At 39.4% G+C, this 25,437-nt stretch overlaps 1 protein-coding gene across 4 annotated transcripts in view; it reads left to right on the forward strand.

The window, feature by feature from the left end:
- The window catches only part of LOC126457404 ((E3-independent) E2 ubiquitin-conjugating enzyme UBE2O), a 221,671-nt gene extending 196,544 nt beyond the window's left edge, over window positions 1–25,127 (forward strand). For all 4 annotated transcript variants that reach the window (XM_050093669.1, XM_050093670.1, XM_050093671.1 and 1 more), the window contains 5 exons: window positions 1,948–2,111; window positions 3,629–3,890; window positions 7,108–7,309; window positions 21,498–21,604; window positions 23,914–25,127. In XM_050093669.1, the coding sequence (XP_049949626.1) occupies window positions 1,948–2,111; window positions 3,629–3,890; window positions 7,108–7,309; window positions 21,498–21,604; window positions 23,914–24,056 (878 nt within the window). In that variant the 3' untranslated portion in view covers window positions 24,057–25,127. The remainder of the gene's footprint in view (window positions 1–1,947; window positions 2,112–3,628; window positions 3,891–7,107; window positions 7,310–21,497; window positions 21,605–23,913) is intronic.
- Window positions 25,128–25,437: the final 310 nt, after the last annotated feature.

Consider the following 25,437-nt stretch of genomic DNA (forward strand, 5'->3'; position numbering starts at 1 on the left):
ATTTTCAGCTTAGAGTGATGTAAACACCTATAACAAAGAAAACAGCACTTATCAGATCAAAGCAAAATAAGCAAACAATTCAAACCAGACAAAGCATGTGAAAAAGAAAGGGTACCCGTATAAATATGGACGGAGCACCTGATGCATAGCAATGGCTACCTGATAAAGCTTAACTGCTAAGCTTACGACTCGAAGGAAACTACTGTAGTTGTATCGTCATTCATTCGACCTAAATTGTGTCTCATATTACAATGGACCAACTTTGTTTCGATTTGGAGGTGCGGACTAAAACTTTTCTCTCCCCCTTGAATTTCGAGTCTCAAATTTCAGGTGCGGCTTAGATTCGGGAAATTTTTTTTTTCCTTTATTTCGAGTCTCATTTTTGAGGTGTGGCTTAGATTCGAGTGCAGCTTAGATTCGAGTAAATACGGTATGTTCGCCTCACAAGGACTTTTGTTTATTGGAATATCAAAACAATAAAGATTGGTACGAACAAATTGATTCCTCTTTGTAAGCCAATAAAAAGCGAATGTCGTGAAAATAATGTATGGAAAGAGAGGTATATGAAGTAGCTTATTGGATTGCCCCTACTTTAGGCTCAGAGTGTGATCCGAGTAGGTGTAGAGATGTAAGAGTGCCAGATTGCAGCCTAAAATTGTTTTTGTGCTTGTTTCTCCGCTCTAGTCAATCACTTCTTTATCACATACCTGCCAGTACTCATTTGTGGAAACTGTGTGGGAGTATTTGTCACCTTCCAAAGAAAATTTGGTATTTGTGGGTTTATGGAAGTCGGGGATTGCACTTAGCTTGGCCCATGTCGCGGTCACATAAGTAGGACTTGTTCATAATTAATGATTCAATTGCATAAAAGAACAGAATTGAGTTAAACTATTAATTAATTATTCAATTCTATAAAAGAACAGCATTGAGTTAAACTACTTTTTTCACTTTTCACGTGTCTTGAGGAAGAAGTCCAACTAACAAAAAAAAGGTAAATAAAAAATACTGACTACGTGTACTATATGATGTACAAAAATTAATTTACAGCAGCTTTGAGTTTTTCACTGTAGATCATGTGCTTCCCGGGAACAGAAGGTCGTAATATAGCAACCACCAGGCCCCACCCCTCAGCTGTGACATAAATCCTTTCTTTGAATTCTTGGTTTTAGGTATTGTATTCCTGATATTTTTCTTGTTAACTCATTGGAACGACTTTTGTCCAAATACATGAAGACAGACAGACAGACCTGATTTTTATTCTGGTAGTTGTGGCATTCAATGGACATGAAGGAAGGTGCATTCACATTTTTGTACCGTGTATGCTAAAATAAACAGTGTGTCTCAAAATATATTGGTGAGGATTACATTATTCACTAAACTAGTTAATCATTTTATATCTATCTGCAAAAACAGAAAGAGAAGTTGAGAATATTGAAGAAAGCTACCAAAAGGCTTCTTCCACCTGCTGCTTGTCACAGCAACAGTAGAACAATTTACATCAGAAAGTCGAAAATGCCACTAATTTATTTTAATATAAAAAGAGATTAGCATTTGTGAAACTGAAAAATTATAGCAAATAATTTTCAAATAATTATTTTATGACAAGAAGAATGTGGAGTAAGAATATATTAAATAGGTTAGTATGTCTCAAGTACTGAACAACGAACAAAGTAGCTTTGGAGGATGTAGATACAAGATATTGTTGTAATAATAAGAACTATTTATTTGCCATAATGAATATGTATGCTGTGGACTGCGTTGGGTATCATAGAACTTAATATTTAACTTGTTACTGATAGTGTAAAAAATTGGGAACTATATTAAATATTTTTCATTTTAATCATTTTCTTTCTGCATGATCTTTATTCACATCTAAGTTTCATAGCTTGTAGTACACTAGTATTTATGAAATATATATTCATTCAGTGCTATTAACCTCTGTTTCAGCTTTCTCTGTTATGGAGGCAGCACCTAATAGCCACAAATTTAAGCTGACAATGTTTCAACCGACCGACCCACAGAATTTCTTCCGCACAGTTCGCAAAGAGTTAAAGTTGCTCCGAACCTCATTACCAGATGGCATATGGGTAAAAGGCTTCGAGGACCGAATGGTAAGATGCTCTTCACAAAAGTAGTTTGTTGGAATTGAGATACATGCCTATACATCTCCCAAATGAAATATGCAGTGTCGATTAATTAGTGAGAACAAATAATTTTTCATGTAATACTATTGAACATAAGTTACCAAAGAGCCACTTAACATATAGAGGAATCATTGTACCATATATATGTGCATAACCAACACCAAATGTGCGCGTGCGCTGCCACGCCAAGCCCCCCCCACACACACACACAGATAGAGAGAGAGAGAGAGAGGGGGGGGGGGGGGGGGGGGGACATGGACCACGCACACACTGATCATACATCTGCTCTTTTCAGAGGTATTATCCAGACATTTACCTTGAGTTATTTCAAGGAAACGTAGGGATTTAAACTTTCCTTACCCTGAGTATGAATACAGTGCATTAATCATTGTTCAGTGGTGGGGAGTGGGGTTAGGATAGAAGGTGACTGCCAAGGAAAGTGTGAGTGTGAAAGTCAAAGAGAAATGTGAAACTGATTGAGTGAGAAGTGCAGGAACATGTGGTGAGGATGGAGGAAAAGTTGTGTGTAGGGAATAAACCATCCTGAAATGGGCCAAGGAGCTTAGAATAAAGAAGGATGTGCTCAAAAGAAAATTTCCCCATCTGTACAAACTAGAATAGCATTAGGAACCAGCATACAGATGGATGAGCTGCAAAGCAGCTTTTTAAGTTGACCATGTTGTGCTGAGTTGTGTGCTCTGCAGCTGAATGGACACACTTCACCTGAAGCACAATTTGTCATGGCCCTAATAACAGACTAGGCAGGGGACTGATTTTAAAGCCCACATAAATGTCAATTCAGTGATGTCAATGTATGACACAGTATGTCTCTTATAAGTGGCCCAGATAGCTACAACTCGTAAATTTCTCTCTGTGTGCACCTTTCTTTTGCTCATTTGTCCTCGGTGGAAAATCAAGCCTATATTTGAACAACAATTTTTTTTTTTACACAGGAAACAAAATGCACCAGCTCTTGGTGTGTATGCCAAATCATTATCAGTAACTTGAGGACATTAGCTCTCTTTTAGTAAGTGCTATGATATAGAGTGCATAATTTGAAAGTGTACATTTTCTCATTGCTACTCCAATAATTGATTTTGAACATAGTAATGTGTTGTAAAGCATAAGATTTTTGGGACTGTAAGCCACATTAACATTTTAGGGAATGAAACATGTTGCCTTTTTGTAGCTTGCATAAAATCTTCATATTGTTTACAATACGTGCACACTGAAATTTGTATGTATATAAAAAGGTTGGCTTTTGAATGGATGATTTTTGGTTATTATGCTTTTGATACAATCAAACATTCTTTTAAAAATTGTGCTCATTTTCCTATCTTGGGTCTACAAGGGAGAATTCATTCAAAAGAACTGTAGTACCTTTTCTTCATTGTGTGTGTGTGTGTGTGTGTGTGTGTGTGTGTGTGTGTGTGTGTGTGTGTGTGCAGACACCACTTGTAACACCACGCTTTCTTTTTTATCAGGATCTCTATTCAGTGATGATCCGTGGACCAGAGCGGACACCTTATGAAGATGGGTTATTCTTCTTTGACTTCCAACTGTCAGCAGATTATCCAAAAGCTCCACCACTATGTCATTACATCAGCTATTGCAGTGATCGTTTGAACCCAAATCTTTATGAAGATGGGAAGGTTTGTGTTAGCTTACTTGGTACCTGGAGTGGGAAAGGAACAGAAGTCTGGACATCTAATTCGAATCTTCTGCAAGTAATTGTTTCCATTCAAGGTAAGGAGGTTTATGAGCATTATGTATAGTTCCACTACCCCATCTGTGGTTTTAGTGCTAATCTGCTGAAAGTTAGTATTTCTTTCCAAGTAAGAAACCAATTTTGCTTCATGGTAAACAGTCATCATGTCAAGTAAGTGTGTGTGATCACATGTTTTAAGAACACTACGCTATTCCAAAATTGGACAGTATCAAATAAGTAATTGCATTAACTTATAGTGTGTGTTCTGAAAAGACCATTATGTTGTCCCTGTGACCTTTAATGTTTACTGCGCACTCAGTTGTAGATCAATTGATAATCTTCACATGGCCATAGTTTCAGGATATGGATGCCAAAAACAAAATAAGCTGTGAAATCTAGAGCCTCTATATTCAAGCACTTTTTGAGTGACAAATACTCAACATAAAATACTGAACAGAAAGAATTTGTTGAACTGTACAATGAAGGAACATTAACATTTCCAGGCAGCGAAGATGAAATCTGAAGTGAAGAGGAAGATTCAAGCACAGAATAGGAATTTTGTAGTTTCTCAGTTCAGGAGAAAAATTTCAAAGAAATGCATTTATTAATTGAATATGATCAGGAACTTGTGGAACACACCTATACTTTAGGAGAACTGTGCAGGCCAAAACAGGACATAATAAAAGAAAAGTGGGTTTAAGCAAACGCCATCCAGTGACACATCATTACAAAGGTGAAGCTTATAATGAAGCAGCACAAAGTATGTTGAGCGAGAAAGGAACAATGACAGACTGCTATTGCATCATGAAGCAGTAAATTCTGTTGTGGCAGCTGAATGGATAGTTGCGAGGAATGAAGACTTGTGATGCTTGGAAATTTGTCAAGCTACTATATAGTGTAATTTCAGTAAAGAACAGATAGGTATTTAAAAGGAAGCTTGTTTAGTTGCAAAGGGCGTTACACAAGTAGAAGACATAGATTATTTTAAAATTTATGCTTCTGTGTCAGTTTTTGAAACAATTTGTCTATTGATAGCGGTCATATTGGCATATTGTTGTGAAGGGTGCATACCTGCATAGAAAATTAAATGAAAATGTCTATATGCTCTAGCCAGAAGGCATCAAGAAGGGCCAAGGAAGCTGAGTTTGCAAGTTAAACCAATCACTATATGGGCTGATGCCGAAATGATCATTTAAATGACTTGCTAAAAAAACTGAGATTTATTTGAAATGCTACACTATGTGATCAAAAGTATCTGGACACCCCCCAAAACATATGTCTTTCATATTAGGTGCATTGTGCTGCCACCTGCTGCCAGGTACTCCATGTCAGCAACCTCAGTAGTCATTAGACATCGTGAGAGAGCAGAATGGGGTGCTCCGCAGAACTCACGGACTTCATACGTGGTCAGGTGACTGGGTATCACTTGTCATACATCTCTATGTGAGATTTCCACAGTCCCAAACATCTCTAGGCCCACTGTTTCTGATGTGATAGTGAAATGGAAACATGAAGGGAAGCGTACAGGCTGACCTCATCTGTTGACTGACAGAGACCTCAGACAGTTAAAGAGGGTCATAATGTGTAATAGGCAGGCATATATCCAGACCATCATGAAAGAATTCCACACTGCATCAGGATCCACTGCAAGTACTATGACAGCTAGGGAGGAGGTGAAAAAACTTGGATTTCATGGTTGAGCGGCTGCTCATAAGCCACACATCATGCCGGTAAATGCGATACGATGCATCACTTGGTGTAAGGAGTGTAAACATTGGATGATTGAACATTGGAAAAACGTAGTGTGGAGTGACGAATCATGGTACACAATGTGTCTGTCCAATGGCAGGGTGTGGGTATGGCAAACGTTCGGTGAACATCATCTGCCAGTATGTGTATTGCCAACAGTAAAATTTGGAGATGGTGTTGTTATGGTGTGGTTGTGTTTTTCATGGAGGGGGCTTCCATCCCTTGTTTTGCGTGGCACTACCACAGGCCTACATTGATGATTTAAGCACCTTTTTCCCATTGTTGAGGAGCAATTCGGGGATGGCGATTGCATCTTTCAACACGATTGAGCACCTGTTCATAATGCACAGCCTGTGACAGAGTAGTTACATGACAACAACATCCCTGTAATGGACTGGCCTGCACAGAGTCCTGACCTCTTTCCTGTAGAACACCTTTGGGATGTTTTGGAACGCCAACTTTGTGCCAGGCCTCACCGACTGACATCAGTACCTCTCCTCAGTGCAGCACTCCATGAAGAATGGGCTGCCATTCCCCAAGAAACCTTCTAGCACCTGATTGAACTTATTCCTGCGAGAGTGGAAGCTGTCGTCAAGGCTAAGGGTGCGCCAACACTATGTTGAATTCCAGCATTACCGATGGAGGGTGCCACGAACTTGTAAGTCATTTTCAGCCAAGTGTCCGAATACATTTGATCACATAGTGTACAAATCATTAGCTCACATAGGTGACTCCAAGCTACAAAAATGCTGTACTTAAACAGTGACATACAAGAAGAGTGGGAGATTGCAGGATGATTACAATCTTAACTGAAAACACCAGATCCTAGAATTAATTGAGCATCTATGTTTAGCATCTTTGCTCCCCCCGCTTTCCCCCCACTCCATGTTCTTTCTCTGTGCTCAGGCTATCTCCCTAACAAAATTCATTAGTTTGCTGCGTTGAATCGTGTCATGTGGCACATATGAACCAATAAGAACATTTTCACAAATACTATAAAAGTTCAAAAGTCAGAGTACAAAGCTTTTTCTAAGAGTAAATAAGTGTCTTTTAATTCATGTAATATTCTTCATATACAAAGTTTCATAGGAAATCTGTTCAGCAGTTTAGTCATGGAAACGTAATAGACAGATTTATGTGTGCACTTATAACAGTAATATGTATAAAACTCTGTCTAGTAGGTTTTGAGACTGGTGGGTTCAAATACACACACAACAGTTTTATAGTTCTATTATTAGTACAGATGTTTACAGTATTGTGTTATGGAGACACTCAATATAAAGGGAAAACACCAAGAGTAAATAAAAGTGGTCATATTGTAAAAATTTTATTTTGTGTTGGAAAATTTAAACTTTCTGCTAATTTCTGAAATGAAATGTTAGTTAAATTATATTTTATGTATAATTTTGATCATTTTCTTGTAACCTGTGTAATATTAAAGTTATTGCTCGTACTACCATTGTTTCTGGCATAAAATATACAGTTGTATTTATTATTGCTTCCTAGGTCTCATACTAGTGAGTGAACCATACTTCAATGAAGCTGGTTATGAGAAACAGAAAGGTTCACAGCAAGGAAAAGAAAATTCTCGAATGTACAATGAAATGGCTGTGCTAAAATTGGTTCAGGCAATGACAAAGCTGCTTCTGCAACCTCCTTCAGTTTTCAAAGAAGAAATCATCATGCATTTTAACAATAATGCCAGCAAGTATGTATTGTATGATATATATCAGATTTGATTATAAGAGTGAAGTACACATAACTTAAGTACATGAAACGTATCAACAGTGTAAGGTAAAGGTAGATTCCTACTTACCACAAAGTTGACACTTAATTTGCAGACCGGCACAATTAAGACATTTACACATAAGCTTTTGGCCGCAGCCTTCATCAGAAAGAGAAAGAGAAAAACACACTACTCATTTACACAAGCAAGCACACCTCACACACATGACCACCAACTCCAGCATTTCAAACCAGAATGCAGCTGCCACATGAAATGGAAGCAGCAATCTAGAGGAGGGGCAGGGAAGGGGAAGGGGTATCAGTGTATGGGTGGGTGGTAGTGGAGCACTGTCTGGCAGAATGTGGAGAGACTAGACGGCCAGCAGACACGGCATCAGGAGGCTGTGGGCAGGGAGATGGGGAATTGAGGGAAAGGACAAGAGTGGGGAAAGATGGGCAGGTGCTGTGGCAGAGGGTGGCACAAAAAGAGGGTGGGAGACAAGAACAGGGAGGAGGTGATAGGACAGGGGGTGGGGACAGTTTGTTAATGTAGGTTGAGGCCAGGGTAATTTCAGGAGCAGAGAATGAGTTTTAAGAATAACTCCTATCTGGGCAGTTCAGAAAAGCTTATGGAAGGGGGGGGGGGGGGGGCTGCAGATGTCTTGAGTAGTGAAGCAGCCATCAAAATCTATCATATTATGTTAATTTGCATGTTGTGCCATAGGGTGGTCTGCTTTGCTATTGGCCACAGTTTGGCAGTGGCCATTCATCCTGGTGGATAGTTGATTGGTAGTCATATCAATACAAAAAGCTGTAAAGCTGTGCAGTGACTGTAGCAGAGCTGGTATATGACATTGCTGCTTTCACAGGTAGCCCAGTCTCTGATGGGGTAGGTTAATCATGTGGCAGGACTGGAATAGGAAGTGCTGGGTGGACAGATTGGGCAGGTCTTGCAGCTGAGTCTTCCACTGGGATGTGGTCCTTGTGGCAAGGGGTTGGGATTGGGAGTCACATAGGGATGGACTAGGATGTTGGAGAGGTTTGGTGGGCAGTAGAACACCACTTTAGTAGAAGTGGAAAGGATCTTGGGTAGGATGATAGGTAATCATAGCCCTGGCCTGAAGAATGTGATTCAGTTGTTGCAGTCTGCTGTGGTTTTGGTTGATGAAGGGGGCACTCCTTTGTGGCTGGTTGTTGGGGGTGGTGGGAGGGTAAAGGGCACGGGAGAGCTATTTGCAGACTATATCTGGAGGATTGCGCCCATCTCAGAAGGTCTTGGTGAGACCCCCAGCATACCGAGTTCAAAATGGTTCAAATGGCTCTGAGCACTATGGGACTTAACTTCTGAGGTCATCAGTCCCCTAGAACTTAGAACTACTTAAACCTAACTAACCTAAGAACATCACACACATCCATGCCCATGGCAGGATCGAACCTGCGACCGTAGCGGTCGCACGGTTCCAGACTAGTGCCTAGAACTGCTCGGCCACCCCGGCCGGCCCAGCATACTGGACCTAGGAATTCTTGACACTGGGTGGCCAGACTGAGTGGGAGGAATTTTTTGGCGTGAAAGGAATAACACCTGCCAAAATGCATTGCTTTATCTATCATCATGCCCTAAAATGAGTCACCCTACCCAAGATCCTCCCCACTCCTCCTAAAATGTTCTGTAACCTACCCAACCTCGACAACATTCTAGTCCATCCCTGTGCCACTCCCTATCCCGACCCCTTGCCACTCTGTCCCAACCTCTTGCCACAGTATCATATCCCTATGGAAGAGACAGGTACAAGATTATCCAATCCACCCATCCAATACTTCCTATCCTAGTCCTACCACAATCTTATTGTACCTCGTCAAAGGCTGGGCCACCCGTGAAAGCAGTCGTGTCATATACCAGCTCTGTTGCACTCATTACACAGCTTTCTATATTGATATGACTAACAACCAGCTGACCACCAGGATCAACTGCCAGTGCCAAACTATGCCAGTGCCAAACTATGGTCAAGAGCAGAGTGGACTACTCCGAACATAAAGCTGAACATAACATGATTAATTCCAGTCACTGCTTCACAACCCAGGCCATCTGGATCCTCCCCTCCACCACCAGCTTTTCTGAACTGCACAGATGGTAGTTATTCTTACAAAAGATTGTCCCAGCCTCAACCTGTCTTTAACTACTGTAGCCACACCCATCACCTAATCATTTCTTCCCCATCTCTTTTGTCACCTCCTCCCAATGCACATCTCACACACATTGTGGGCTGCTCTCTGCCAACATACCCTCTGGTCTTCTCCCCTTCTCTGCAACTCTCCTTTTCTGTACCCCATTCCCCACCTCCACCTCCCCTCCCTCCCCCACAGCTTCCCAACACCACACCTGACAACTTTGTCTTGCCACCATCTAATCCTTGCACGCACCACCAAGCAATGCTCACTTCTCTTTGTACACCCATACCCTGCTATCTGTCTCCCTTCCACACCTCACTCCAGATTGCTACTTCTGTTGGACACACTCGTATTCTGTCCAGAGATAGCGGTCATGTGTAAGTGATATGTGCTTGCTTGTGTGAATGTGTTTCCTTTCTGAAAAAGCATTTGGCTGAAAGCTTGATGTTTAACCATCTTTTTGTTGGCCAGCAACTCAGCATGTCCTCTTCACAGTGAGTAGTTATCTATGCTTTTCATAAAATTGTTGAAGTTCTGAGCTGGGCTGTCCATCATATTTTGCTTAACAGCTTTTGTGTAACACAGTTTATCAAGTTTGTTAAAGCTGCAAAGCTCTGAACATTCATGACATTTTCAGATTCATTTTGGACTATATGGTTTAGCGAATGTAATTTGTATGGATGAAAGAAATGCTGGAATTGAAGTAATTCAGTTCATTATATGTAACTATTCGTAGTTCATAGTTATACTGTTACCATTAGTCTGTTTGTTTTAGCAAAGTTAACCTTTACTCTGATACGACCAAAGAAATAGATCCTAATATACTATTTTTGGAGGCTTTCACTAGTCATTATTGTGAATTATGGTCAGATTGAATATATTCATCAGATTGTTTTTGTAAATCTTGTGTCTACCAAATGTATAAAGTTTCCAAATAGAGAGTAGAGGTTATAGGCCCATTTTATGTTGATTGCAGTAGTTTCAATCCTTATAAAAGCACAAGAGAATAGTAAAAAATAATAATAATAATAACAATAAAATTAAAAAAATTTGAGGCCAGACCTATCACTCCATTTATTTCTTGTAAACAGAATGTGAGTAACTATAGCTGATTATCTCATTTCCTGAAGTTTTATCTCTGCCTTTTAAGTAGGACCAGATATCCAACTTTTATGTGGTATATTTGTCCCAGTTAAACTGGGTCATTTATCTTATCTTTGTGGATTTTAATTACAAACTGTTCATACTTCGCATCACAATTCAGAAACTGGCTACATATGAATTACAGTTATTGACTGTGAAGAAAAGGATTTGTATGTTGTAAACTGACATTATAATTTTTTTCGTTCATTGTTAATACAGGGATATTACAAATGATTGAAGCGATTTCACAGCTCTACAATAACTTTATTATTTGAGATATTTTCACAATGCTTTGCTCACACATACAAAAACTCAAAAAGTTTTTTTAGGCATTCACAAATGTTTGATATGTGCCCCTTTAATGATTCGGCAGACATCAAGCCGATAATCAAGTTCCTCCCACACTCGGCGCAGCATGTTCCCCATCAATGAGTTCGAAAGCATCATTGATGTGAGCTCGCAGTTCTGGCACGTTTCTTGGTAGAGGAGGTTTAAACACTGAATCTTTCACATAACCCCACAGAAAGAAAGCGCATGGGGTTAAGTCGGGAGAGCGTGGAGGCCATGACATGAATTGCTGATCATGATCTCCACCACGACCAATGCATCGGTTTTCCAATCTCCTGTTTAAGAAATGCCGAACATCATGATGGAAGTGCGGTTGAGCACCATCCTGTTGAAAGATGAAGTCGGCGCTGTCGGTCTCCAGTTGTGGCATGAGCCAATTTTCCAGCATGTCCAGATACATGTGTCCTGTAACGTTTTTTTCGCAGAAGAAAAAGGGGCCGTAAACTTTAAACCGTGAGATAGCACAAAACACGTTAACTTTTGGTGAATTGCGAATTTGCTGCACGAATGCGTGAGGATTTTCTACCGCCCAGATTCGCACATTGTGTCTGTTCACTTCACCATTAAGAAAAAATATTGCTTCATCACTGAAAACAAGTTTCGCACTGAACACATCCTCTTCCATGAGCTGTTGCAACCGCGCTGAAAATTCAAAGCGTTTGACTTTGTCATCGGGTGTCAGGGCTTGTAGCAATTGTAAACAGTAAGGCTTCTGCTTTAGCCTTTTCCGTAAGATTTTCCAAACCGTCGGCTGTGGTACGTTTAGCTCCCTGCTTGCTTTATTCTTAGACTTCCGCTGGCTACGCGTGAAACTTGCCCGCACGCGTTCAACCGTTTCTTCGCTCACTGCAGGCCGACCCGTTGATTTCCCCTTACAGAGGCATCCGGAAGCTTTAAACTGTGCATACCATCGCCGAATGGAGTTAGCAGTTGGTGGATCTTTGTTGAACTTTGTCCTGAAGTGTCGTTGCACTGTTATGACTGACTGATGTGAGTGCATTTCAAGCACGACATACGCTTTCTCGGCTCCTGTCGTCATTTTGTCTCACTGCGCTCTCGAGCGCTCTGGCGGCAGGAACCTGAAGTGCGGCTTCAGCCGAACAAAACTTTATGAGTTTTTCTACGTATCTGTAGTGTGTCGTGACCATATGTCAATGAATGGAGCTACAGTGAATGTATGAAATCGCTTCAATCATTTGTAATAGCCCTGTAGTTCTTCGTAGTTGTTCCCGGTGCACCATTTGCACAGTTTAGTGGTCACACTTAGACTGCTCTTTGCTGGAAGCTTCATGTGCATGACTTGAAGCTAAACAAAGTAAGTAAGTCTGTGAGGCAGTACTGAGCATATTTCCATGGAACTGCAGGTACATTGCACTGCTCTCAAATGTAGAAAGAACTCGTTATGGAATTCGCCCCAAAACATGCTTGTTAAGGTTCTCCTTTTTTTTGTATAACAGTCACAATGAAGTCATAGAAAGCAGGAGAAACAGTAATAATAAGACTCAATAGTCCTTATCATTTGCTCCCAAATTGCTTTTGTTCCTGGCATCTTTAATGTATAAGAATTTTTCCTTGGCTTCCTAAGGCAAAAATTTGTCTGTCTAATGCAGTTGGAATGGACAGTTGATGCAGCTTAGTTTCAAAATATAACAACAAATGAAACATATATTTCAGCTTCAGAAACAATTTATTGAACATTTATCATTAATATTATTGATTGGTTGGATGAGCAGCTTATTCACTACACAACTTCTAAAAACTGTGAATCAAACTAGGAACAGTGACCCTCACTGTCTGTTCCATTTTCATTTTTATACGATAGTTACTTTTTTATTTCAGCAATCCCTGTATGTTTTTCACAAATAGGATGTTGCAGATGGAATTAATGTTCTTTGAGTAGTGGATATTTGTCTTTTATTGATATCCATAACTCATGAAGTTTTACCCTGTGTAATTTGTCTTGCATGTACTGTCACAGGAATAAAGTTTTCTTCTTTAAAAAGTAATTTAAAAAATCAGATGGAGCTTTGGCTCTAAATGGTTCTCAAATACACACACATTTGTTGATGTAATCGTTAGCTGTTTTTCCATCATTATAATTTCTTCCTGATAGCTAAAATTATCCCAGTTGATTTTTTAACTTCTAAAAGATAGCACATAAGTACAACCAAAAAAATCAGTTTCCACAAACTGTCTCCTTCAAGAAGAGTGTACTTTTCCCCCTTATTGAAATGTGTGTATAAATACATTGCTACAAATGCCACCATGAGAGACAGTAGTACAAAACAGTCATCTGTCCGACTCTCAGATCCTCGCATAATTTTCTTTGAAATACCATTCTTTCATTGGCTGACTATTTGTGTTGTTTCCTACACTCATGACCCAAAACATTACAACCACCAGCTTAATAATGTGTACTTTTGGAATGGAATACATCATCAATTTCATGTGGCATATATTCAGCTAGTCCTTGGTATGTTTCCAGAGGCATGTGGCACCAGATGTCTACGCACAGATCATCCGATTCCTCTAAATTATGGACCAATGGTTTGTGGGCGCAGTGCTAGTGCTAGATAGCAACCAAATATATTCCATAGGGTTCAGTTTAGACACAGTTTGTGGCCACATGAGTCCACTCTCATACTCCTCAAACCACTGTATCATGAATGTGGCCTTGTGACACAGACAATTGTCCTGCTAGAAGATGCCATCATTGTCGCAGAAAATATAAAGTATGAATGAAGGCAAGCCATCTGCAATAATTTTCACTTAGTCCAAAGCCGTCATGTTGCCTCATAGTTAATACTGATCCCACTGTCCTGTCTCCATTATGCTCAATGATGGCATATCCGATGTTGACCATTTATCTGGTGTACCAAGAAACATCATTCATCCAACCAGGTCCAGTTTTGATATCTTGTGCCTGGTGTAGTTGTAATTGGTGATGTCATTGGATCAACACGGGAACATGAAAGGGTCCTTTGCTGTGGAGCCCCGTACTCGACAATGTGTGATTAATGTTGTGATCCAAAACACTTGTGCCCGACCCATCACTCTGTCGTCGGACCACTCGCTATCCTGCTTTACTGTGTGGGAAAGCCTCACACATCCAGATTCTCTGATAAGGCAAGCATGTCAAACATTATCACCTACTTCCAGTTCCACTGTCCTTCAGTCGTTTTCCTTTGATAAGGCATGCATGTCAAACATTATTGCTTACTTGTGGTTTCACCATCCTTCAGCATTTTCCATAGATGCTCACAACAGCAGCATGTGAACAGCAGCAAGCCCACAACAGCGTACCCTTTGTTAAAGTCACATATGTCAGTGGATTTCTCTATTCGTATCCATGTTGTCACTAGAATGATTACACATTCGAGACAAATGATATACTTAGTGATATACTCCCACTACTGAGTCACATATCCACAAGGCCATCAGGCTGGTATTCAGTTCTGCAGTGGGCAGTGGTCATAATGTTTTGGCTCATCATTGTCTGCAGGGGACTTGCATGATGCAAATGCTATCATTGAATGGTTCATTGTGTCTCTGGTGAATCCATAGCTTTATTTTGATCATCACCCATTAGTATTCTCCCAGCTTCCACATTCTGAGAAAAATGTGAACCCAGGAAGTACTCATATACACCACCTGAGCACTGTAAGCATGCCATAGTCCACCCAAGCAGCACTGCATGTACTGATCACATCTGTTGTTGATGGGCTTCTTGTTTAAATATTTCATCCTTCCAAGATGTTCAGTTACATTGTGTAGAGTGTTATTTAAGACATTTTTGCAGATTATCTGGCTTAATTTCTCGGCATGATCTGAAGTTTCACTGAGTTGCACTGTAAAATCTTTGAAGTGCTAAAAACATTGGGAAGTGACGAACTGATATAGTGAAAATTGTACAAGCGTGAGAAATGACAATTTTGGCAGTCTCAGGCCTGAAATCATATATAATTATTCTGAAGGATAGAAGGAAACATTACAGTTAATACTGTTTAAAGATATGTACATTAATGGAGAACTACATTTTTCTTGTTGAATTAGGCTATGTCAAGATTCACAAGTAACTCCTTTTCTAATTGTCAGAATTTTTTTGAAGAGGCTATACGTTTCTTGGGGCCCATTAACCCTCATACACGTCATACTACACCATTCCCCCCAAGTGCTGTGGGTGTATATGAACGTGCCACTTGAGTTTTCCTACAGTGCTGTGGACATCCATATGCATCCTGAGTGCCAGCATCTCACAATTGCAGATGAGTTACTACCATATTTCAGTGAATAAAAAAAGTTGTCATACAACACCTCATTGCATGTGATCATTTGCAAAAAACCAAGGACATGAATGGGTACATTACACTTAATAGTCTGTTGTCTATAAAACCCAATAACTGAAGAACCAAATGAGATGTCAATTTGCTCTCAGTTTTAAATAAAATTTTGATATCCTCTGTACATTTCATTCACTGCAAAGTGTTTTTTACCTAGGCAAACTCTTTAAAATTAAATGCAATGTTTTACCTAATTTGATGTAGCACATGAAGTATGACGGATAATGAAAAGACATTCAGTTCTTTATCGAGTGAAGGTATCAGACTGTGAGATGTGCAAAAGACGAATTTTTTCACTTTCTGGTTTTCAAAAAAATCAGTTAAGTTTTTTTGTGTTGGCCAGAATACTGTCTCTCAGCAAAGGCACCTGCTTTTGGCAAGCAGTAAGCAGTACCCCCATAACAAAAGCCATCCTCAGCAGGGAATGCAGAGAGCAAATCTGTCGCAGTGAAAGGGTTAAGTTTCTGCAGGATTTTCGTAACTGTTTCTGAGATTTTAAGTATCACTTGCAATGAAACTAGCTCAGATGACATGTCGCGGCTAGCATCATTCATCTCCCAAGCATGCTGATTTAATTTTTGCAAAGGAATTCCTATCTTCAAGATCCTGTAAAAGCACGTAATACAGCTCTTGGATCCAGCATGGCATTGTTGCTGGAGGTTCTCCTCAAAGTGCTGCAAAACATTTGAAGAATTAAACGAAATGAAAGCCCGACTACAATAAGTACGGAACGCACAGTACTACAGAACACATAATCAATTGAACTGCTTTGTAAGTCTTCACAAAGCATGTCATGTTTCTGTAACACCTTGCAGCGGACACTTCCAACATTGCTCCGCATTACACAATAACAGCCATTGTGAAGTGGCTTGTGTTTGCATCTGTTTAAATTTGGCATGTCTGCAACAGCGTTTTGACCCGTTTTGTGTACTGTGGGGGATCAGCTCCATTGTTTATTAATTTATTTGGTATAAATCTCTCAGTTGCTGCCGATGCTATTTCTTTGAATTCAAGTCACATCTGGTCTGTACTTACATTGTTAATTTGGAAGGAGAGGAGATTGTCTCTCAGGAAGGCATCAAGTGATTTTTATCTGCTTTTTTGGAGGATGTGGGGGTTGCAACATTGAATCCCACTATGACAAACCTGTGTTCGATAATCCCTGTATCCATTTTGATGCTTGTTATTAACTCAGGATTATTTGTTGCTAAGAGGTCAAGTGTGTTTTCACAACTGTTTACTATGTGCGTGGGTTCATGAACTAACTGCTCAAAATAATTTTCAGAGAATGTGTTTAGCACAATTTCAGATGATGTTTTATATGTACATCCAGAATTAAATGTGCATTTTTGCCAACATATCGAAGGTAAATTAGAAACAACTACCACCTATAATTGTGTAAGTCGGGTACGTGTTTGAAATCAAACTCGGGTTTTAGTAGAACCTTTCAGTAATTGTATCATCTGAATTGGGAGGTCGGTAAAAGGATCCGGTTATTGTTTTATTCTGGTTGCCAAGCATGACCTCTGCCCATACTAACTCGCAGGGACTATCTACGTCACTAACTCGCAGGGACTATCTACGTCACTAACTCGCAGGGACTATCTACGTCACTAACTCGCAGGGACTATCTACGTCACTAACTCGCAGGGACTATCTACGTCACTAACTCGCAGGGACTATCTACGTCACTAACTCGCAGGGACTATCTACGTCACTAACTCGCAGGGACTATCTACGTCACTAACTCGCAGGGACTATCTACGTCACTAACTCGCAGGGACTATCTACGTCACTAACTCGCAGGGACTATCTACGTCACTAACTCGCAGGGACTATCTACGTCACTAACTCGCAGGGACTATCTACTTCAATTTTGCAACAAGATAAACTATTCTAACAGTAACAAACATGCCACTGCCAACTGTGTTTAGTCTATCCTTTCGGAACACCGTTACCCCAAGCTGAACTCTGAGACTGATAGTATTGGTAGGTAAAGGCACTCTCAAAAACTCCCCCCTCCCCAACCCCCACCCAACCACCCGAAATATGAAACATCTGTATATCTATACTGCTATATAGACAAGTCGTTGTTTACCTTTGTTACCAAAAGTCTCGAAAAGATCTTGACTCATTTACATTGTATTTTTACATGATACTATGATAAACATTTGGATGGACATAGGCTACATATTTTTTGAATAATTATTGGTATATAAATACATACATACATACATTCTACGTAAAGGGGAAATGTTGGTAACAAAAATCTGAGAAATTTGTTGATCAGTCTGCTTCACATTTTTGCATGATACTCTCATAAATGTTTGGGCGGACATAGTTGTATATCGTAAATGTTGTTACCAAAACTCTCAAAGTTCTTGATTGATTTACTTCAAATTTTTACACAATATTCCAGAAATTTTTGCATGTTACTGTAATAAACATTCGGACGAATGCAGACTATACATTTTTTTAAACGACAGTTTTCAGGTTTTCTGTTAAATCGAACTGCAAAAATGAAAATGCATTGTTATGAAAATTTGCAGTTTCATTTTCTGTGTCACAGTTACTTTTAAGTGTGATGGCAGAGTATTTAAACCATTAGACAATTTGTTCTCCCATATAAATTTTTTCTACAAAAATTGTATACACAACAGTGAACAGAAAATGGGATAGTTGTATTTGTGGCTTATCAGCTTATGATTAGAATAGTACTATGAAATCTGAATCGTCTAAAACTGCATCATCCTATCTGTTAACAGACTAAAATTGTGTGAAATAGGTCTTTGAAGCTGCTGTCCTTAAGAACAAGAAGCAGGAGAGGTCTCTCATATTCATTATACCAATGATCCCAACAGATTTACCTGTTTATTTTAAGTGACCTTAATTCTCAGTCAAGGTTTCATTGGCAGTTACAATAAACAAGGCTCTAGGTCAGCGAGAGGGGGAATGAGAAGTGGAGGGTGATGGACAAAGAGAGGAATAGGAGGAGGAGATGGACATAGAGGGCGAAGGAGGAGATCGGGACCTATATCCAATTCCCATGCATGTTTATCAATTATGAAGCATTGCTGGGTTCGCTAGTGGATAATATTTATGAAATCTACAGTGAATCATTTTTCTGCTGTGCGTTGTGGCTTCTTACACTTTTCAAGTCTACTTGCAACCTTCTATAATGTTAACAAAGTATTATTTGTTATTCACAAGTACCTTTTTGTTCTTTTGATTCATCTAAGTTCCTGGTAGTGCAGTTGCAAAATTTACTGACAAAGCCTGAAAGGCTGGCTTCTAAGTGGTATTTTTACTTATTGGAAGAATGCGCTATGCTGCCAAAACTGTAATTTCACTTCACATTTGTTGATTTAAAGCCAAGATCCAAATAACTATTATCATAATTACTATAATATTTTTTGCTTTCTGAAAAGTGATGTGTCCTCCTTATTTTCAGTTCTGTGTTTGTTATTCAACTTCGGTAAAGAAATTGTCCATTTTTAGAGGAATCGGAACAACAATTTATTACATTAATTACCATGATTACCTGGCGAGCCATGAATGTGGTGATGAGAAGTGAATGTTAGCTCTACCCTTGGCTCAAGACAGTAAAACTGTAATCATAGTGACATTTCCACAATGCCTACCATATGAACAACTTCATAGCAAAATAACGAATATCAAACCAGTGTCCTTCCCTGACACGGTTTATGTGGCAGCACTGCACTTTATTTACACACCTGTCAGCACACTCCTTCACATTAATCAATGAACATGTGGCTCCATATTCACTACAATAATTGTTGGACCTCAAAGGGTGGCATGCCAAAGACATACCCAGTGCATTATTGGCAGAGAATAGTGTTCGCTTAGCACTCGACATAATATCTACAATTCGCACGTTACATGGTTCGGGTAGTAAGCCACTTCATAGCTGAAGCTAGACAAAGGATTGCAGCCAGTGTTCCCTTTGCACAAGTATTCATTATTACACTGTTCAGAATTGCGTGGGATATACTTTACAATGGATCATGGACACAAGTCAGTCGATTTCTGTTTGTTCTCTCTATATCAATTACAGATGCAGAAAGTGTCTGATTTTGAATTATTTTTTTGGTATTTCTGTAGCACAGCTGCAGCACTGTGCCACATAGATTGGGAACCACTTCGCTACATTAAACATGTATATTTTTGTGGTCTAAGTCAATTGTAAGGAGGTAGACCTTGGAATTGGACATTCATAAATTAAATAAAGAAAAATAAGCAAAGAAAAAAAAACATATATTTAATTTGTGTGGGAGAACACTGGCTAGTTAGAAATGAAATTTTCTGAGGTGCTTTACCATTAATCTATATTTTTCATTAATTGTGCAGAATTACATGAAATTTCAAATTAATGATATTCTTGTAATGACAGTATTCTGAAAAGGATAGATTCCTCCCATCACATAGATAGACGTTGAGTTGCAGACAGACACAACGAAAAGATTGTTACACACTGAGCTTTTGGCCAAATTCTTTTTCAGAAAGGAAACACACACACACACACACACACACACACACACACACACACACTGTCAGTGGTCACTCCAACCCGTATGCAGCTGCATCACACAGAAGCAACAATCCAGAGTGGGTGGGGGAAGGGGGAGAGATAACAGGGTACAGGTGGAGGAAGAGAAGAAAGCACTACTAGGCAGTGCGTGCAGGGACTAGATGGTGGCATAACGAGGCTGTCAGGTGCAGTGTCGGGAGGCTAAGGGGGAAGGAGGGAGGGGAGGGGCAGACTGAAGTAGGTGGTCATGGGAGAATGTATGGGACAAGTTTTGCATCTAGTCAGAGATGTGAGCCATGAGACAAAGGATTGGGAGTAGATGTGGAGTATTGATGAACAAGGACAAACGTAAGTTCATTGTGTGATAGAATACCACTATGGGAGGGGTAATACACCTTGTTTCATGGTATGACGAGTTGTAGTCAAAATCCTGGAGGAGAATGTGATACAGTTGCTCCAGTCGTGGGTGGTTCCGAGTTATGAGGGGAGTGCTATTTTGTACCGTGGCATTGGAAATGTGGGAAGTGATTGGTGACTAGAAACAAGGCGTGTGTACAAGGTTGGGAGGGTAATTTTGCTCTGTGAAGGCCTCAGTGAGACCCATGGTATATGTGGAGAGGGACTGCTCATCACTGCAGACGTGACTGCCACAGGTGGCCAGGCTGTGTGGAAGGGCATTCTTGCTTCTTGGTGCGGAATGAGAGGAGCTGTCAAAGTGGAAGTGTTGCTAGTGGTTTGTGGGTTTGATAAGGTCAGAGATACTGATGTAGTCATCGTTGAGGTGAAGACCGACATGAAGGAAGGTGGCTCGTTGGGTTGAGGAGAACCAAGTGGAACAAATAGGGGATAAGTTGCCAAGGTTCTGGAAGAATGTGGATACAGTATCCTCACCCTCAGTCCAGGTCACAGTGAATTTGAACTAGGTGAAGTGTTTGCTGCTCTGTGTGGTTAGGAAGAATTCCTGTTGATGGCCCATGAATAGGTTGGCAAAGGATGGTGCCCTGCTCCCACCCCAGCACTACCCAGCCTTCTATTTGACCAATGCACCCAGTAGTCTTCCCCCCCCCCCCCCCCCTCCTCCTCTACTTACCTCCTCCTACCCCACCCCTTTCACACTCCAGTCTCCTCCTTACCCCCACCGTCTACAGTTTGTTTCTCCCATCAGGCATAGTTGCAGTACGCAGTCCAGCCTCAGCGATCTTAGACAGTGGTCGTGTGCATGCATGTGTGTTGTGGATTTTCGTTTACTTTTTATGATAATCTTCGCTGTTCTTGTGGGTTATTATAGAAGTATGTAGTATTAATTATGACAAGAGTTTACCATCAGAATATTAATAAAAAATGAACTCAAATTAAATTTTGCTCAAGGACTGCTGATCAAACATTGATTTTGCACAGTATATTTGTGTGAATATTTTGGCCTGCTGCTATAACAATCCAAGACTATCACATCTTTTAGATAACAAAAAACTGTATATTGTATCATACTAAAAAATTAAAGAAAGGTAACACACCACACTACACCACATCTGATCACACATTAAATAATAGACTAGCTTTTGCATTGTTGGGAATATAAAATAACTTTTGTAATGTAAAGTTTAACTCTGTCTTTTTTGTAGATTGCTGAGGCGGTTGGAATCATGGCTGGACATCTCAGAGCGATACAATTCATCACATCCCCTGTCGCCTACAACACCAACTACGTTCCGTCAGCTGCATGAGACAGGTTAGTTCATCATGATTTTTGAGATTACTGTACTTCAGCATGAATATTTATATTGGTTTCATTCATAAGACCTTCCTTACCTCACTCTCTTCTCTTATATTTATGTCAGAACTAGTTAATTCTTCTTGTTTTCAAATCCATTTTATAGTTTTTTAATCGGTGTTCCGTGTTTTTGAGTTGCAGTAGATCAATCCAGTTATTTTTCTGTCTGTAGTATCATATAAAAGCTCTAAGTGTGTGTGTGTGTGTGTGTGTGTGTGTGTGTGTGTGTGTGTGTGTGTGTGTGTCCTTATAGCACTAAAAAAGTGTGGTCACCCAGTAGCTTGTAACATCTCTCTTCTTTTACATATTTCTGTGTGCTACACATCAATATGCTGCAGATGAGTGGCTACTGTTCCTAATTGTGTTTACAATTTATTCGTGCATTTCTGAAGCTTTTTCTAGACACTTCTATGCCAAGAGTTCATAGTGATACAACTGGTTTCATATATTGTTCACTGATTGTGCCACCTTTTCCTGTCAGGTTACCAAAAAACAAGTAGTTCATTTGCTTTTCATATCTTGTAAATAGGGCACAAACATGCTTCTTTGTACCACTCTTGTCAAAAATAGGATTAGTTTCACTTTCATAACGAAATTCATTTGTAAATCAGCAAGATTGTAGAGTATACTACAGCAACATTTTCAGACAAAATTTGTTTCACACAGTTCCCCATGCCTCTGTAGGTACTGATAAAGTATTTGACAATCAAAGACCTAACATTTCATCTCATTCCTTTATTTTTGCATATGTGTTGTTAGTGAATAGAGTCAGCTATAATTTGATGGTACACTCTTTAAGTGTTACTTTTCATTAAAGAGGCTTTATTGGAACTCTGCCCTGTTATTTGTCTTGGTTATGCAGGGAGACCATTTGACAAAATATGATGCGAAATGCTAGGCTGAAACCAGGTGGCTTCGTGCATTTCAGCTATGCTTCTTGTAAACGTAATCAGGCAGCATTGAAACTGCATGTTGATGACTAAACCTTGCTTTTTATTTTCCAGCATTTTTTGCAGCAAGATTCAGCTGCCATTCTTTTATACTTCGTATGCACTACTCCTTAATAAAGTTCCTGTAAAATTTACTGAAAGTTTTTTTTGTTCTTTTCAACAAATTGATACTTTTACTCCAGGTTAGCTCCTGTCATTGTACACGTACTTTCTGCATATATTTGACTGCCATTAAAACTGTGTTTGGTTGCTGTTACTTGGTGTCCATAAGTGTTACCTTATTTACAACTGGATATCCTCTTGTATAGGATTTGTATTAGCTATTACTCATTTGCAAACCTTATTCCTATTTTATTCAGTTCCACTCTCATTCCATCTAGTTTTTATTGTAGTCCTTTCCAGCAAGAGAAGGTTATACGCAGTTTAAAAATAAAATGTATTTTCCCTTCTTTGGAAAGATTGTGTATGACAGGGAAGCGTGACAAATCTTGACTTTTTGTGAGGGAGGGGGAAAGTATGGGGGAGAGGGATGCAGTTAAAGAACTATGGTTTTAGCAGGTTCATTAAAGAGCTGTCAACTTAAAGATAGAGAGACTTTTTAACTGCAGATTAAATACACTCGTGGATCTGTAATGTTTCATTTTCCTATACATGTGTTAGAATAGAGCTTGCTGTATGGATACACAGTGAGAAACAGGAACTGCTCTGAACCACATATTATTATTAAATATGTGCGCTCTGTCTCAGCTGAAATCATTTTCATTTCAAAGATGTTACATACGAGTGGACCATAACATCTGTGTTGTCATTTTCTTAAAGGTTTTCGTATATTCTGTTCATCTTTCCTACATTTACACTGGTTAGCAAAAGCTTAACAACCACATGCTTCCTAGTATGTTGGTCCACATTTGAAATGCAATGCAGCAGGGATAACGCAATACATGGGTCCACGGGACTTAACCGCACAATAACCCTGAAAGAGGTGTTCGGTGTCAGGCGGCAGAGGGGTGAAGTGGACTGTGGTAGTCGTGGGGTTGTGGACCACTGCGGCTGCGGTGGGGACTGAGCCTCTCCTTCATTTCTAGGCCCCCGGTTAACATAAAATACAATGCTATACAATACAAATCCTAGCAAGAAATAAAATATTGTAAATAAAGAGCTTCAGCCCATATTTGATTGTCACATGTGGTTAGATGTTATAACTATATGTAATGTGAATTATTCATTATTGTAACGTAAATTATTTATGTAAGTTGCAAGTGCTATATCCGTGTAAGTGTAAATAATTGTCTAATGCTCTCTCTTTCTTCTTTACAGAATTAACAAATGACTTGAAAGTCCCGCTACCTGATTTTCCTCTGATTCCTGCCTCGAAAGGATTCTGTCTCACACTACGCAAAACTTTGGTCACATTCCGTGAGGTTCTTGCATCGGTGGGTGTCCTGACACCCGCCAGTTAGTACATGCTTCATCCACATTGCCTACATTTAGCAACAAGTTGCCTCAGCGCTCACTATAGGCACTCTGCGGTAGGCCATGCTGCCATCCCTCCCAAATATTTATTTATTCTTTCTGCCCAGTCACTGGCACTACCGTATAATGAAGAATGGACACGGACTTAACTGTTGTTTTGTTGGTGATTATAGTATTGGTGACGTATTGAAACAATCTTTTACCTTCATCTTTATTTAAGAGTAACTCCAGTGTCAAAAAACTTAACTGCAGCATAGGAATTTCCTTAAAAGCAAACTACACCTCTTCTACATCGTATGTTTGGAGAAAAGACTATAAACATGTAGAATTTGCTAGTATTTTTTGTTCATACTTTAATTGTAAAATTTAGATCGGTCATAATAAATAAAAATCAGTAAAGAGAATATTGTACAGTACATCCACTCCTTAGGTATGAGCAGTCACTTTTCCACACAACTGTGATGCAACGAAATGCTGTGCTGCTACTGTTGCTGCTCTTTGTAAGTTTTGACATCATGTCAGTACGAGTATAGGCATTGCTCCTGACCTTCGTTTCTTCTGTTAATAAATTTTCTGTTAACTCAGGGAGTTCTGATAATTTTGTCTGGCTCTTGTGATCGTGTGTAATGTAAGGACATTGAAAAGTGGTGCTGAAAAATATATCATCATGTAGATAAATATTTAAAAATGAACTGTTGTATATTTAATGTATGTATATCTGCTGTGTAATTGTCAATATGTGAAGTACCACAGTGAAGGGAATTCCTATCCCAAGACAGTCAAGATTATCAGTTAACTGTGTTTGATTGTTTTTACTCTGATTTTGTGTAACAAAACACAGCATTTTTCAGTGTGTAATGTGAAGAAACTGTTATTTATAAGACTCTTTGAAAAGGCATTTTTATGGAACAGAACTGGTTCTTGCTCTGCATGCAATTGCTCCGTTGTAAATTACATACACATATATATTTTTTCCTGATACTATAATAAGAAATATCTGGTATATTGTTGAAGTGTAAAATGCAAGCACAAAAATAAAATTAAGTTTGGTTCGTTGATTTGGTGCATTGTTTATATCAGTGTTCTGTCAATCACTCCTTGCAAGGTTGTGTTTAAATTGAATAACTGGCCCATTTAAAAGTCCCAATAACAATTTCATAACTAGTAGAACATTTTTTTGTGTAAGTTCCAATTTTTTTTTGTGCATTTTTGCATGCAGAGACTAGTTTCAAGATTTCAATTTTTTGTAATTGTCCCACTTATTGTACATTAACATAAAGCAAGGATCATTTGGCATATACAGAACACATTAGTCCTACTGGCGGTCTTGGGTAAAGCGCAACCTTACACACACTGCCACGCCAATAC

The sequence above is a fragment of the Schistocerca serialis genome, chromosome 2 (assembly GCF_023864345.2).
Source record: "Schistocerca serialis cubense isolate TAMUIC-IGC-003099 chromosome 2, iqSchSeri2.2, whole genome shotgun sequence".
NCBI lineage: Eukaryota > Metazoa > Arthropoda > Insecta > Orthoptera > Acrididae > Schistocerca > Schistocerca serialis.